Genomic DNA, 12617 nt, shown 5'->3' on the forward strand with positions numbered 1-12617 from the left:
TCTGTATCTTTATGAAAATAGTCTCCTGTGGCATGTGAGTGATTATCTCATACCAGGAAGTGCAACCATAGCAATTTTAACAGAATAAAATAACTGTCTACCTCATCTTACTTTTCTTTTGAACACCTTCCTTGGTGGAAGGCACACACTGAGCCAGTGGTCTGCTGGTTAATACAGGAGGGCTGTATTTACAACGGGTGGACAATTCAGAGTGTGTCTCTCTTGCGGTGTTTCTCTTAGAGTCTTTTAAATACAGATTCTTCCACCTTTGCCAGATTTAAGTTTCTCATCCTATACTTCCTTCCTTTTTCTGTGGTTTCATTCTTTTCTTTCACTCTTTTGTCCAGCTTTCTTTCCATCTTGTTTCTGCTTCCTTCCATGTTGTTTTCCATGTTTTGAAGTATTTTGAGTTTGTTTATTTGAAGGTCTTCACCATCTTAGCTTTTCCCTTCAAATTTAATAATACTTGCCTTTCTAATTAAGTAGTTTGGTATATTCACAATTATTTCCAACACTTGATAAAAAATCCTGTTTATATTACTGGTTGGATTTTTGAAGTATATTATACTTTGCCTGCTATTGAGTTCATTGCTGACTAGCGCATGAAGAAAATTTAACTGTAGTTGAAAGTTGAGTTTGTCATAAAAATAAGTGTGCAGAAAGTTGGGAGCATGATATTCAGAAATGCCAACAGTAAACTGTGAAGCTTCATCTTTGGCTGTGTGTATGAATTATAAGCCTGTAATGATGCATGTGAGATTGTGTTTAAAGTTTTAGTCATCTCCAAATGTGAATGGAGAGAGAATGGTTGAAGTGTCTTCATAATAGTAAAAAGTTGCTATAATTCATAATTTCATTTTTCAGTGTTGCCCACCGAAAAGCAAGAGCAGTTTATCCATGTGAAGCAGAACACAGCTCTGAATTGTCATTTCAGATAGGAGCAATATTTGAAGATGGTAAGTGTTGCTTGAGTAAATATAAAGCAATGAAAAACAAATTGACAAAACTGCTAAAATGGCTTTGGATAAAAATACAAGCCTGACTGCTATTCTGCCAACATTGCTGATGGCACACAGTTGGTGATGGAGATATTTTCTGGTATGAAGAAGCTACTTAACATATCCTTAGCACTGTGAGGCAATGTTTTGGATTTTTGGGTGAATAGTCTTCCAACTGGTATAATTTTTCAGCTTCATTTAGATGTGTTGTGGTACCAAAAAAAAAAAAAAAGGTTATTCAGTAATAGAAGAGAACACCTTGGCCTATGAAACTGAATTTTTTAAAATGTGAACTCTTGTTGTAAAATAACACAGGGGTTTTCCTTCAAAGAAAAAAAAAATTCTGTTTCAGGATTCTGAAACAAACAGAGTGCCAGGTAAATCAGGTGAACAATGGAAGAAAAAAGAGTGTTTTTACTGATTTAGATCAAGGTCTGCATTAGTGTGTGCAGGTACTTGTAGAAAATGGAATATTCACTGAGGTGTGGAATGAAGGCCTGTGTTAAATGATTTCTGTGGATCCAAATATAGCATTACATGTGAGCATCCAGAAGGTGATTCCTGTGCTCAAGATTGTTCTCAATGAGCTTCCATGGATCTACCCTTCAGCAAATGCACAGGGACTTCAAATTGATAGGAAAGGTTTTAGTTTTTAAACCTCATGCCAGTGACTACTGTAATAAAATTCTGAAGATGCAGAATGGGAAGCTTAGCAATTTTTTTTTTAAATTGTATGTATAATAGGATATTGCTGTCCTCTGTCTCCTCCAAAACATGTAAATAGCAAGCTTAGTCCAGACTTCAGTTCAGCTTTTTTTTTTCCAGTATAAAGTGGTTTGGGGTCTTCACTAGGTTCTTCCCTACTAGCACCCACTATACAAAATCATTCTTGATGTTTCCTATTAGAGCTGCCTTGTAGGCAAAACATGTCTGAATCAAGTTAGGTGGGAAACCTTTTAAAGATGAATTAGCTGAGTGATTGCTCTTTTAAAAGTCCTTAACACCAGATATTTTAATTTAAGTTTTTTAAAACATGATTGATAGGGCTCTTCAGCAGACATCAAACTGTGTACAGGAAAGAAAATCTAGTGCATGGTGCAAAAGATTTGGTATCTGGGAAAGGCCTTTCTGCTGTAGAACAGCAAGGGTTGTGTTAGCTTGGGGTAAGCAAGTCTTTCAAGAAGTAGTTCCTTGTGTGTCATTTTTTCCTGTGAGAGCAATTGTTAACATTCTCTCCTTGTATGAGAACTCGGGAAGGGGTGGCAAAGCTCCCATGATTTGGTGCATTGCAGCCTCAGTTGACTTTTTCAACTGGAGAGTTGGATTACCCCAAAACAAGTATGGAATTTGACTCTGGCATCTGTAGAGAAATGTTTCAACTGTAACTGTTTCCATGTCATCAGAAAAATAAGGTCCAAAGCCTGGGAAAAAGGGTGCATGGATTGCATTTGGAAAACCCAATTGCAGATTTCTGATGGCAAAGTTCACATTTCCTTAAACACATTAGGTTTGATTTGTTCTGCTGTATCCTGGTTATTTCACAGCTGTTGTCCTTGCCCTGCAGGGCTCTCACCCTCAGATAGGCTGTGGATTGGCAGAAAAAATGGGGAGAGTGTGCAAGCAATAAGGCAGTAAGTGTATGTAATGGTAATTTCATAACTTTTCCCAGTAGGTTATGTCATGGATGGCTCTTTTCATGGCTGTCTCCACATTTGAAACCTCTGAAATGCCTCGACATGGGCCTTTTCTTTCTGTATCAGGCACCCCTGTGTCTGTGCTGAAATCAGATTGCAGTGAATCAATTCAGGTTCTTTAGTTACTCAATTTAAATTCCCATATGCCCTAATAAAGCCCCCAAATGAAGAATTAAAGTAATAATACATCAATTCTGCAGCTCTACCAATAACCTTAACTATCAAAGTGACAACGCATCAATCAAGTTGACATACAGCTAGTATCAACCATTAAAGTAACTGTTAAATTAATGTCTACTAAAGAGTGCTGCTTCCATTAGTGAAGGTTTTATCCGTCTCTCCTTTCTCCACCCGGCCTGTCTCACTTTCTAATCCTGTCTCTTTTTTTTCTCCCCTTTTTCTTTCCTCTCTTTTCTGCTTTGTTTCCTTTTTTCTGTTCCCTTCCCCGTTCTTGGTTTGTCTCTCTTGGTCCATAGATGTTGATTGCAGTGGTTGTCTCACCTGTCATTACTCTGGATGAGTCTTTCTGGCTGCTCCAGCCTCAGACAGGATAGTGGCATTTAGGGAAGTAGTCTTGCACCTGTCATAGCTGCTAAATATAATACTGGTGCAAGAAGGTGAGTTTAACCTTTGCTCCCATCTCCATTTCCTGTTTCTAAACAGGGTAAAAAAAATCTGTCTCGGTCTGCCAAGGTTAGATTTGCTAATATTTTAAGTTAAGCTTTGCATCACCTGATAGGAATCTGTATTGAACCTTAGCATTTCCACATTCAGGTGTTTTCAGTACTGCATATACATTGTGCTTCCACAAATCCCACAGTCTTTCCATTAAAGTGCCATAGAATATAAATGCTGAGGCACCATCTGGTAAGTTAAAAAGAAAAGGCAAAGCTTTCTATTTAATTGAATTGTGTAAGAAAATGAATAATGTAATTTGAACAATATCCACTAGATTTTTTTTTTTTTAATCTTCAATTCAATTTGCCTTAGGCTGTGCCAATATTTTTATTTCCCAGTTGTTACAGGCTATATTATTGACAGCACATAACAATATAATTCAAGTGGTTGGAAGCAAAGCTTGAAGAGTTTGCAGCTGGATAAGGGCAAATAAGAGAAGAAGCAGAGTAGGATCTGAGATTGAGAAACATATGCTGGCTGGGCATGTCTGTTGTTGTTGAGGCAGATATTCCCAATAATCAGGGAAAGAATAATCAGACTGCCTGGCACTGGAATTTTGCCAGTCTTGGAGCCAAGTGTTATTAAATTTCTGGTTCTTGAAAGAGACTGCTTAATAGTCAGTAAATGGGAATTTCACTCAGGAGAAGTGTTTCAGATAGGTTAAATAGTATTTACACAATAAAAATTCCTTGGCAGAACTGCTAGCAGGAAGGCTTCCTGAAAACTTGTCAAGATAGCTCTTATCAAGGCTTTTTACAATTCTTAAAATCCGTTAGAGGAGAGAAAACATGAAGAAAACTGAGAGAGTGTTTTGTTCCTGAGGAAAAGTGGGGCACCCATAGTCCCCACAAAGTATAAAAGGAATACAAAAAGCCACATTCACACAACCCTTGTCATCCCCATCTCTCTCCCTCATTGTAACAAAGTGCCAGCCTTAGTTAATGTTCCTGGTTTTGACTCCAAGGCACTCTCTGCCCTGTGAGACTGCTAATTCATGCTGTGGCTCCTGCACTGTCTGTCTTCATGGTCCTGACCAATCCAGGATTTACATCAAAGGGACGAGGTACTCCCAAAATACTGCATTGCACTGTATGTGCAAATGGTTCTTATGCTGGGGTAAAAATGGATATAGAGCTACTTCCTGGTGCACCTTTCATCTGTGTAGTTCAGAGCACTTGGAAACATTCACGGGGAGAAGAGTCCCTGACTCCTAGTCCTGTGTTCTGTCCACAAGATAATTCTGCTTCTTACAGCATAATTAAAGGAAACAGCAAGTTTTGAAATTTCAGATTCCAGGCTAACTTAAGCATGATAAATATTTCTCCATTTCTGCAATCAACTCAACCCACAGGGATTGTTTCAAAGCCCAAAGGGATTTCTAAACATGGAGGGCTTGCAGGCACATTTGGTTGCTTTAATTGAATTTCCTGATGAAAAGTTGGTCAGCATCATTGAGTTCTATGGAAGTGAGTTCTAGTGCTAAAGTGGTTTTAGCAGTGAGATTTCTGTTGCTCTCAGTAATCCTCATTTCTGTTGCTTTTTGAGGTTTTTACTCTGATTGCCAATCCCTGAGAAAGGGAGGCCCTCTTCTGCCAGACACCTGCAGGTCAGATTTGCTTCCAAAACAGCCAGTTTCCACAAAGATGTGGAAATCAGTGTGAATCAGTGTCTGATTCAGTCTTGCTGAAGTTAGTTGCACCCAGCCAATGAACTAATACTGCTGAGGAAGTAAGTCTTGCTCTCATTGTAGTTGAAACCTGTGAAGCATTTGAGCTGTCAGAGCAGAGCAGAGTCTGCTTATGGCATTGGGTCTGTGGGAAGAGCTGCTTGCAAATTTTATGTATTTGCAGTTAGAAAATAATAACATTGGCAATATCAAAGCTATGGAGAATACAGAAAAGTAAGAGGCAATGCTGCAAATACCAAGTTGACCTGATGGTGTTTCTTGATTAGAAGAAATCAGATCTCACTGCAAGTTCCAAGTCTGTAGATTTTGTTGGCCCATTTGAGCTGGGGTGATTGTTCCATAGCACTTGCTGTCATACTGATGCTCAGACATCTTCCTTCCCTGCACGTTGCCTCCATGAGTGAGACTGCTGAAAAGGCCTTGCAGCAGGTACTGAGGAAGTCACTGTCCCCCTCTGAGCTCTCAACTTGGCTGCTATTTGCACTGGCCTAAGAGGTGATGGTTTTTAGTGGTGGTTCTGTGCTTATCTTGTCATGCAGTCTTGCTATGCACTCATTAAATCTTGATGAAAATATTTACTGTTTAGTTCTCTGCTCTGTATTTTATACTACAAGTATTTTCCCTTTTGTCCCGCGCCAACATGAGCCTTAGTCCTATGGGATGATTGCTCTAGTAATGAGTTGTAGTTTTAAGGCCGAGTGTGTAGTTTGTGCATCAAGGTGTTTTTACATGAGGCAGGCCTGAGAAAGTGCTAAGAACTGTAATTGTTGTTGACTAAGAAGAAATGACAGAAGGGGGACACTACAGATGCCTTCTTTTGAGCAGGGTATTTTTCAGAAATAGGCCATGTCCTGGGTTTAAGAAGAGCTGTGCTCAATAGAGGAATAGGGTTTGTGCAGTTAAGTGGTTTTGATTTTAAAGGAACACATGCTGTTGTACACTGTACTTTGGAAATGGATTAGCAAAGTAAATGGGATCAGTGGAGCTTAAAGCAGCTTTACTTTTGGGTGGCACCTTCATTAATATATTTTCCCTACAGAAGCAGCCAGTGATGTACACAAGTATCTTACCTCTTCTTGCACAATGTGATTGGAGTGGGGGCAGAAACCTTCCCTGCTGTGACAACCACAGTCACCACAACTGCTGGAAATTAAGAATTACTTTTTGCTGGGTTTTTCTGAAAAACAAAGATCTCTAGAAATGGTGACCTTAGGTATAATTGAGTGATAATTCCTTCTTCAGTCTTCCTAGAGTCTAAAAGAACTGTCTGCCAACAAGTGAGGCCCTGAGCTGTGTAATGTACACGGGCAATATTTAATTTCCTAAGCCCAGAGCTCAGTTGTACCAGCTAGGTCTTGTCTTCTGGCATGAAAATGGTGTTTGTCACTCAAACCCAACTGCTGGGCCATGAATGTGCTTGCAGGGTGCAGAGCTCACCATTATCTTCTCAAACTTGCTTGGAAAATATTTCTTTTGAAGCTTGGTGTTGTTTTGAGTGATGTGATTCAGCACAGTTTGAGCATTTCCTCCTCTGTGTAAATTTTAGGTAAATTTTAATTTCAGTGCGATTCCCTCAGATGAGGGCTCCCCTCAGTTTGAACAGGCCTTGGATTTATAGACACTCACATGCCAGTGGTTTCTACCCTATTTCTAATGGAAATTAAGGTTAAGCACCAGAGGACAGGTAGAAATTCCTACTCCTACGCTTTCTAGTTGCTTTTCTTCCTAATCTGTCCTTTTTTTTTTTTTTTTTGGAGTTGTTTCCTGTAATACAGATGTGCTGCATAGGTATGGGGGACCTCAGGGAAGGGTTTGGCTGGCTGCTGGTGCATCTGCTGGAAATGCAGAATTACAGCTTCTGGAGTGAGGTTTGTGGTGGTGTCAGCCATGCAGTTTCAAATGCATGTGTACTCTGTAATTGTGGAATAGAAAGGACAAAGGGAGAGGAGGGTCTGCTAATTACTAATGGTAATGTAAGTTACTGTGTGAGCACAGATCCTAAAAGGTAATTGTCTATGCATATTTTTCCTTTGGAATCTTTTTGTAGAGGACTACAAATATCACATTTCCCAATGTGTTAATGTGTTTTAAATAAAGCACTGACATGGCTGGCAGCACGTTTCAGCATTTGTCTGATGTCTTCTCTAAATACTGTCTGGCTCAGAAGCACTGTGAGGATAAATTAGTACAGTAGAGAGTGCCATAGGTTGCTGAAAAGGGTGGGATTTTACAGCTACATAGATAAATAGGTATCTGTATTATATCCTTAAAAGACATCTCAGAAGGGAATTTGAGGGCTTTTTAGCCTGTTTTCCAAAGAAAGGAGGCTTATGCTGCTTTTTTAACTTCCTGTCAAAGGTGGTCAACATATATATACAGGAAGTCAGATTTAATTAGTTCTCTTGCTCACAGAGTATCTTCTGGGGCATCGAGAGTCCAAAATGAAATACTTCTTATTTTATATTAATGGATACTCTTGCATAAACTTTGGGATCAGCAGTGGTAAACACTTAGGATGGCACAATGAGCAGTTCAAGCCTTTGCTTTGTGTTTTGTGAATTGCACTATGTATTTGAATTTCAGAGAGAGGATTTAATCAGAAGAATGATTCAGATTTTGTCCACTGGTCACTTCTAATAGCAGCTCTATTCTGAAGAGATGATACTTGGAGTGACATCTGGCTCACTTCTATTTCCCCTATAAACCTTTCCATGCCTACTTTTCATGCCAAGTAAGGTCCTATGCTGTGCTTCTGTGGTTCTGAGCTTCCAGATTCATTACTTCTGCTCAAGACAGGTTTTTGTTCTTGTTTTGCCCCACCTACTGAAAGTGTTTTCCACTGTTTGATATGGATTCTGACTTCTCCCCTAAGGCACAGATTTTTCTATTTTATAAAACTGTCCTAAGCTCCATTAACCATTTCCTTAATGAAGTCTCCTGCACCTAAAAAGCTAGTTCACCACGTAGGCTTTGCAGAAGTATATTATGAAGTATTTAAGTCAAGTTAATAATCTTCTTTATCTTTCCTAGCCAGATTCTTAAACTGGTGATTGCAGATGAAGGGAAATTTTTATGGATGCTTTGCCTGGTGTCATGGAGCTAAAGCTGAAAAGTACTAATTCAAACATAAAAAGATGCATTAATTTTCTGTCTTTTTCTTTTGCAGTGCAATTTTCCAGAGAGCCAGGATGGCTAGAAGGCACATTAAATGGCAAGAGAGGACTTATTCCACAAAATTATGTTCAGTTTTTATAGCTTTGTGCATTGAACGCCAAGGTGTACATGGTATCCATGGATTTTTGTTCTAGTCACTTGTCTCTACTTTGTGACTGCTTTTAATCAGTGAAGAGCTGGACTGTGGATTGGAGATCTTAATCTGTATAAAGACATTAAGTGTTGCCAAATATGAATTTAAAAAAAATGGTTCTTTGAGGGTTGGAATGGGGGGGGGGGGGGGGCAAGAAAGAGGGATGGAGGGGTAGGTTAATTTTTTAATAGGGTGCTTGTTTTTTCAGTTGTAAAGAGCAGTAGTAGTATGTGTGTTTGCAAGATAAATAGCTTTTGAAGTCAAGTATTTGGTTGATCTTTGACTCAACTTAAGAGTCCTGGAAATTATGCTTTGCTAGCCACCATTTTTAACACAATGTGAGGGTGCTGAGGCCCTGGCACAAGTTGCCCAGAGTAGCTGTGAATGCCCCATCCCTTGGAAGTGTTCAGCGACAGGTTGGATGGGGCTCTCAGCAACCTGGTCTAGTGGACCAGGGGACTGCAACTAAATGGTCTTTAAGGTCCCCCCTACCCAATCCATTCTATGATTCTATGATCATTTTAGGTTTGGAAGATACTGATGGATAAGAAAAACTATCATGCTGACAATTAAATTATATTTCAGAGTGGAATAGCCAATGCAGAACAGACATCAGTAAGTAAAAAATAATAGTTACCAAGACATGACATTTTTCAAATGTCTTCAAAGAGCACATTTGTTTATGTTGCGTGTATGATTTCATTTATTTTATAAAGATAAGACACATGAACTTTTATTACAGGCTCCTATATGTCGTGGTTCCTTTGCTACTCAAAGATATCACTGTAAATGAAATAAAATGCTATTTGTTATTTGACTTGTCATTCCTATGTTGCAGAATATTTTGCTCTGGTTCTGGAAGTTGTGGCATGAAATAATTATTGGCAGCTCTGTGCAGTCAGCCTCAGGCAGGTTCCAAAAGGGATGGGGAGCTTTCCTCACGCAAAATAGGCAACTGGAAGTTCAGACCAAAAGGGAAAAGAGAATCTCTGGCTATGGTGCTTTTGAATCCTAGAGAATTCCAGCATTTTATCTGTTGTCTGTTTTAGCTGCTTGTTCATCTTGCCTGTCTTCCTTCTCTTTAATTGTCAACTGCAAGGTCTTATTGATGCCTCAAAAGTTGTAGAACTTTAAAAAAGTCACATGCAGTTTATCACTAATTTTTCTATTTTTCTGTCCTTCAGGTAAGACAGTGGAGAGAATGCAGGGAAGTGTGACAGGATGACATGCTAATACAGGCTCACTTATTTGTTAAATTGGACTCTGTGGATTTCAAGTCATTTACTGCAGCTCTACTTAGCTTGCAAGTTTTCCCTAACAAATGAGATTAGTAAACCAGTTAATGGTTAATGCTGCCTTGGGGTTGGGATGGCTTTTCCCCCTGAGGATTTAACTCTATGCCATTAATTTGTTCCTTTGCCCACACAGACCACTGGAGTATGCACAAATCATTTCCAGATGGAGCAATGGTGGGCCAAGCCAGTACAGCTCTCCAGCACTGACCCTCATTGCTTGGAGGAGTTTCATTTGGAGATTTCTCCTAGTATTGGAGCAATGACTCTCTGGCCCAAAGCTTTTAGGCAGTTCTTGTCTTGGCGAAGTAGCCCAAGCACTGAAAATGAATTCTGACTGATTTGCTCCTTGATTTAGTGTTAAGGAAATAGCTGCACCAGTACTTGCAGCAACAGCTTGCAGGTTTCTTTGCTCAGATTTGTTCACGTGGCAAAGCTCTGTTCTGGCTGGGTCTCCTGTTGCCTGGGCCCACAGTTCTATCAACTCCTCTGTGGCCTTAAAGAGTCATTCTGGAGGCAGGGTGGGATTTGTGTGCCAAACTCAGTTTTCATGGCTACTGCTTGATAGAAAATGTTGAAAGGAGAGGGAGAATATAAATCTTTGGTGTTAGCCCTGCAGGTGTGGCAGCTAGGTATGCTGGCTTGTCAGATGGTGAAGCTCTGATAACTTTAAGCTTTCAAGCTTTGGATGTTGTTTCAGTTTGTTTTGTTGTTTTAAACCTGCATGTTCAATCTTGTTCTGGCTGCTGTCCTCCAAAATTCTCAATGTGCTTCTCAGCTCTAGCTCTGTGTCGTGGGGATTTTTTTCCTTATAACTGAGATTGTTTATAAAGAGAAGCAATAATAGTCTTAGTGTCTCTTCCATCCAGTCCTGTGAGCCTGTTTCACCTTTAGGTGAGATGTTTTGAGGTTCCTGTTACTCCTGGAGCTACACAGAACCCAAACAAGAAGAAAACTTTTCTACTGAGAAGTGATACACTGAACAGAGGTAACACTAATCCAGACTTTCTCACATCCCAGCTGCTGTCTGAAAGCAGTGGTATGAGCTGAGCCAGATCAGATCTGGCTTTCAGGCTAACCACACTGCCTCTGAGGAATTCAGTTGTGGAAATTGCTACCCACCAGATGGGTTTCCACATCAGCCCAGTTACACCAATGCCAAGTACAAACTTGCACAGCCCAGTAGCCACAGCACAGCTTATTCTTCATCCTCACTGCTGAGCAGAGTTGTGAACAGTGCCCTTGGTACTGACTGCTTGGAAGTGGAGATTAAAAGATGCTAAAGTTAAAAAAAAGAAATAGAATACAAAGGAAGTCAGGCTTTTGAGATTGCTTGCTTTACTGAAGGTGGCCTTTAGTGCATACCTCTTTTCTGGCAGCCATCTACCATGGCTTGGTAGATTTTGGAGGAGTGCAGTAATGTGCTGTTGAGACAGGAAGGAGGCCAGGGAGTCAGTCCATCTGGGAGAAAGCTGGTTGCAGGGTCCTTCTCCTGGCCTGGCAGCAGGAGTGGTCATTTTCCATGGGTGTGGCCTCTGTCCTCTTTCATGGAACTGCTCTCCTGTCACACCTGTAGGCACAGGGGAATTAATCCTTGGGTTGGGTTCCCTTCCCTTGCTCTGTGCTGGTTACTGTGGGCAGGGCCATGGTCTTGGCATTTTTCAAAAGCTGAGGCTGCTGGTAGTGAATATGCATGACATGGTAGTGAATATGCATGACAGTGTGAATTAGGGAAAAAAACCCAAATAAGCTTTTTATGCCAAATGGCATTGGCCTTGCCATCACTGTGGGGCCAGAGACTGAATCCCTCAGCCTGGGGATTAAGGTTGAATATGTTTGCTGAATAATTAATGACCAAGCTGAGACTCCTGTCTAGTTGGGCTCAGCAGAAATTTATAGCCTGTTAGTCACTGGCCAGGGTGCAGTGCTTCCACTCTGCTGGGTAAAAAGCCCTGGGGTTTTCAAGGTGCTGAAGTTTATGTGTTGTTCCAGCTGATCTTCATGGTAGGTTTCCTTGAGATGCTGTCTTTCATGAGTGAAAGAAAAATCCCATTAGGTGACTTATCTATCCTGTAATGAAAATACAAGTTCCTACCACACTGTTTGCTAGCTAAGCCACTGTAATTGTGTCACAGAAGAGACTTGGTCAGAAACTTGCCTTCCTTAATGCTGTTCCTTGTTCTCTTAACCAATTTCACAATTCTTACCTGGTTTGCAGTTTAAGGAGAAAAGCTGCTGACAGAGGGCCTGTGTAGGCTGTAAATGTACCAGTGCTAAACTGGGTTTCACTCAAAGTCATCACTGGAGTTTCACCTCTTCAGCTGAATGTGTCTTGGACATTGTTTTCTACATCAGAGTCCAACAGTCTGCCCTCATCTGTCCTTGCAGTAGCCACAGGTAAGCGCCAAATAAACTCCACCCTGTCAACATCTACAATTAATGTAAGAACACCTCAAAAACCTTATGGCAGGGCATGGTTTACCAAGCACAATCTCTGACAGGAAAGGACATTTCTTCCCTTCCTTTCTTAGTAATATTGTACTCCTCATGAACTCTCAATCTCTGCAGACACCCGAGTGCCTCAGCTTGAGGTCAGGTTACAAGTTTCATTTTGGTTTTAAGTAGTGATAGCATTGTCTTATTTCTAGAACAGCAAATGACAGATGCATCTGCCTGTAAACATATGGGAAATTTTTCTTAACACTGCTGATCCCCTACTATTCTTTCTTTCTGACAATTCAGCAAAGAGAAAGCAGGTGCAAGGATTTTTTGGCAATAAAAAAGTTCATGTAACTTGTTATTAAAAGACCAAAATGCAGTTAAATGGTGGTTTTACACCACAGACCAGGCTTTGTGCAGAACTTGGTGGTGAATTGCTGAGAGAGTGTCCAGAACAAACTAAGGTAGTTAGAAGGAGAAATAAAACTCCTGCTATCTTACTGTAACTACAACTGGAAAAGG

The 12617-nt window shown here is 40.3% G+C and overlaps 1 protein-coding gene across 2 annotated transcripts in view; it reads left to right on the plus strand.

The window, feature by feature from the left end:
* The window catches only part of ARHGAP10 (Rho GTPase activating protein 10), a 136799-nt gene extending 127618 nt beyond the window's left edge, over nucleotides 1–9181 (plus strand). Inside the window, exons 22-23 of one of the 2 annotated variants that reach the window (XM_021536597.3) lie at nucleotides 865–956; nucleotides 8224–9181. In XM_021536597.3, coding sequence (XP_021392272.1) covers nucleotides 865–956; nucleotides 8224–8312 — 181 coding nt within the window. In that variant the 3' untranslated portion in view covers nucleotides 8313–9181. The remainder of the gene's footprint in view (nucleotides 1–864; nucleotides 957–8223) is intronic. The other variant, XM_077783017.1, reaches the window with a different exon arrangement.
* The last annotated feature ends 3436 nt before the right edge of the window (nucleotides 9182–12617 follow it).

Source organism: Lonchura striata, chromosome 4 (genome assembly GCF_046129695.1).
Source record: "Lonchura striata isolate bLonStr1 chromosome 4, bLonStr1.mat, whole genome shotgun sequence".
In the NCBI taxonomy this organism is placed as follows: Eukaryota; Metazoa; Chordata; class Aves; order Passeriformes; family Estrildidae; genus Lonchura; species Lonchura striata.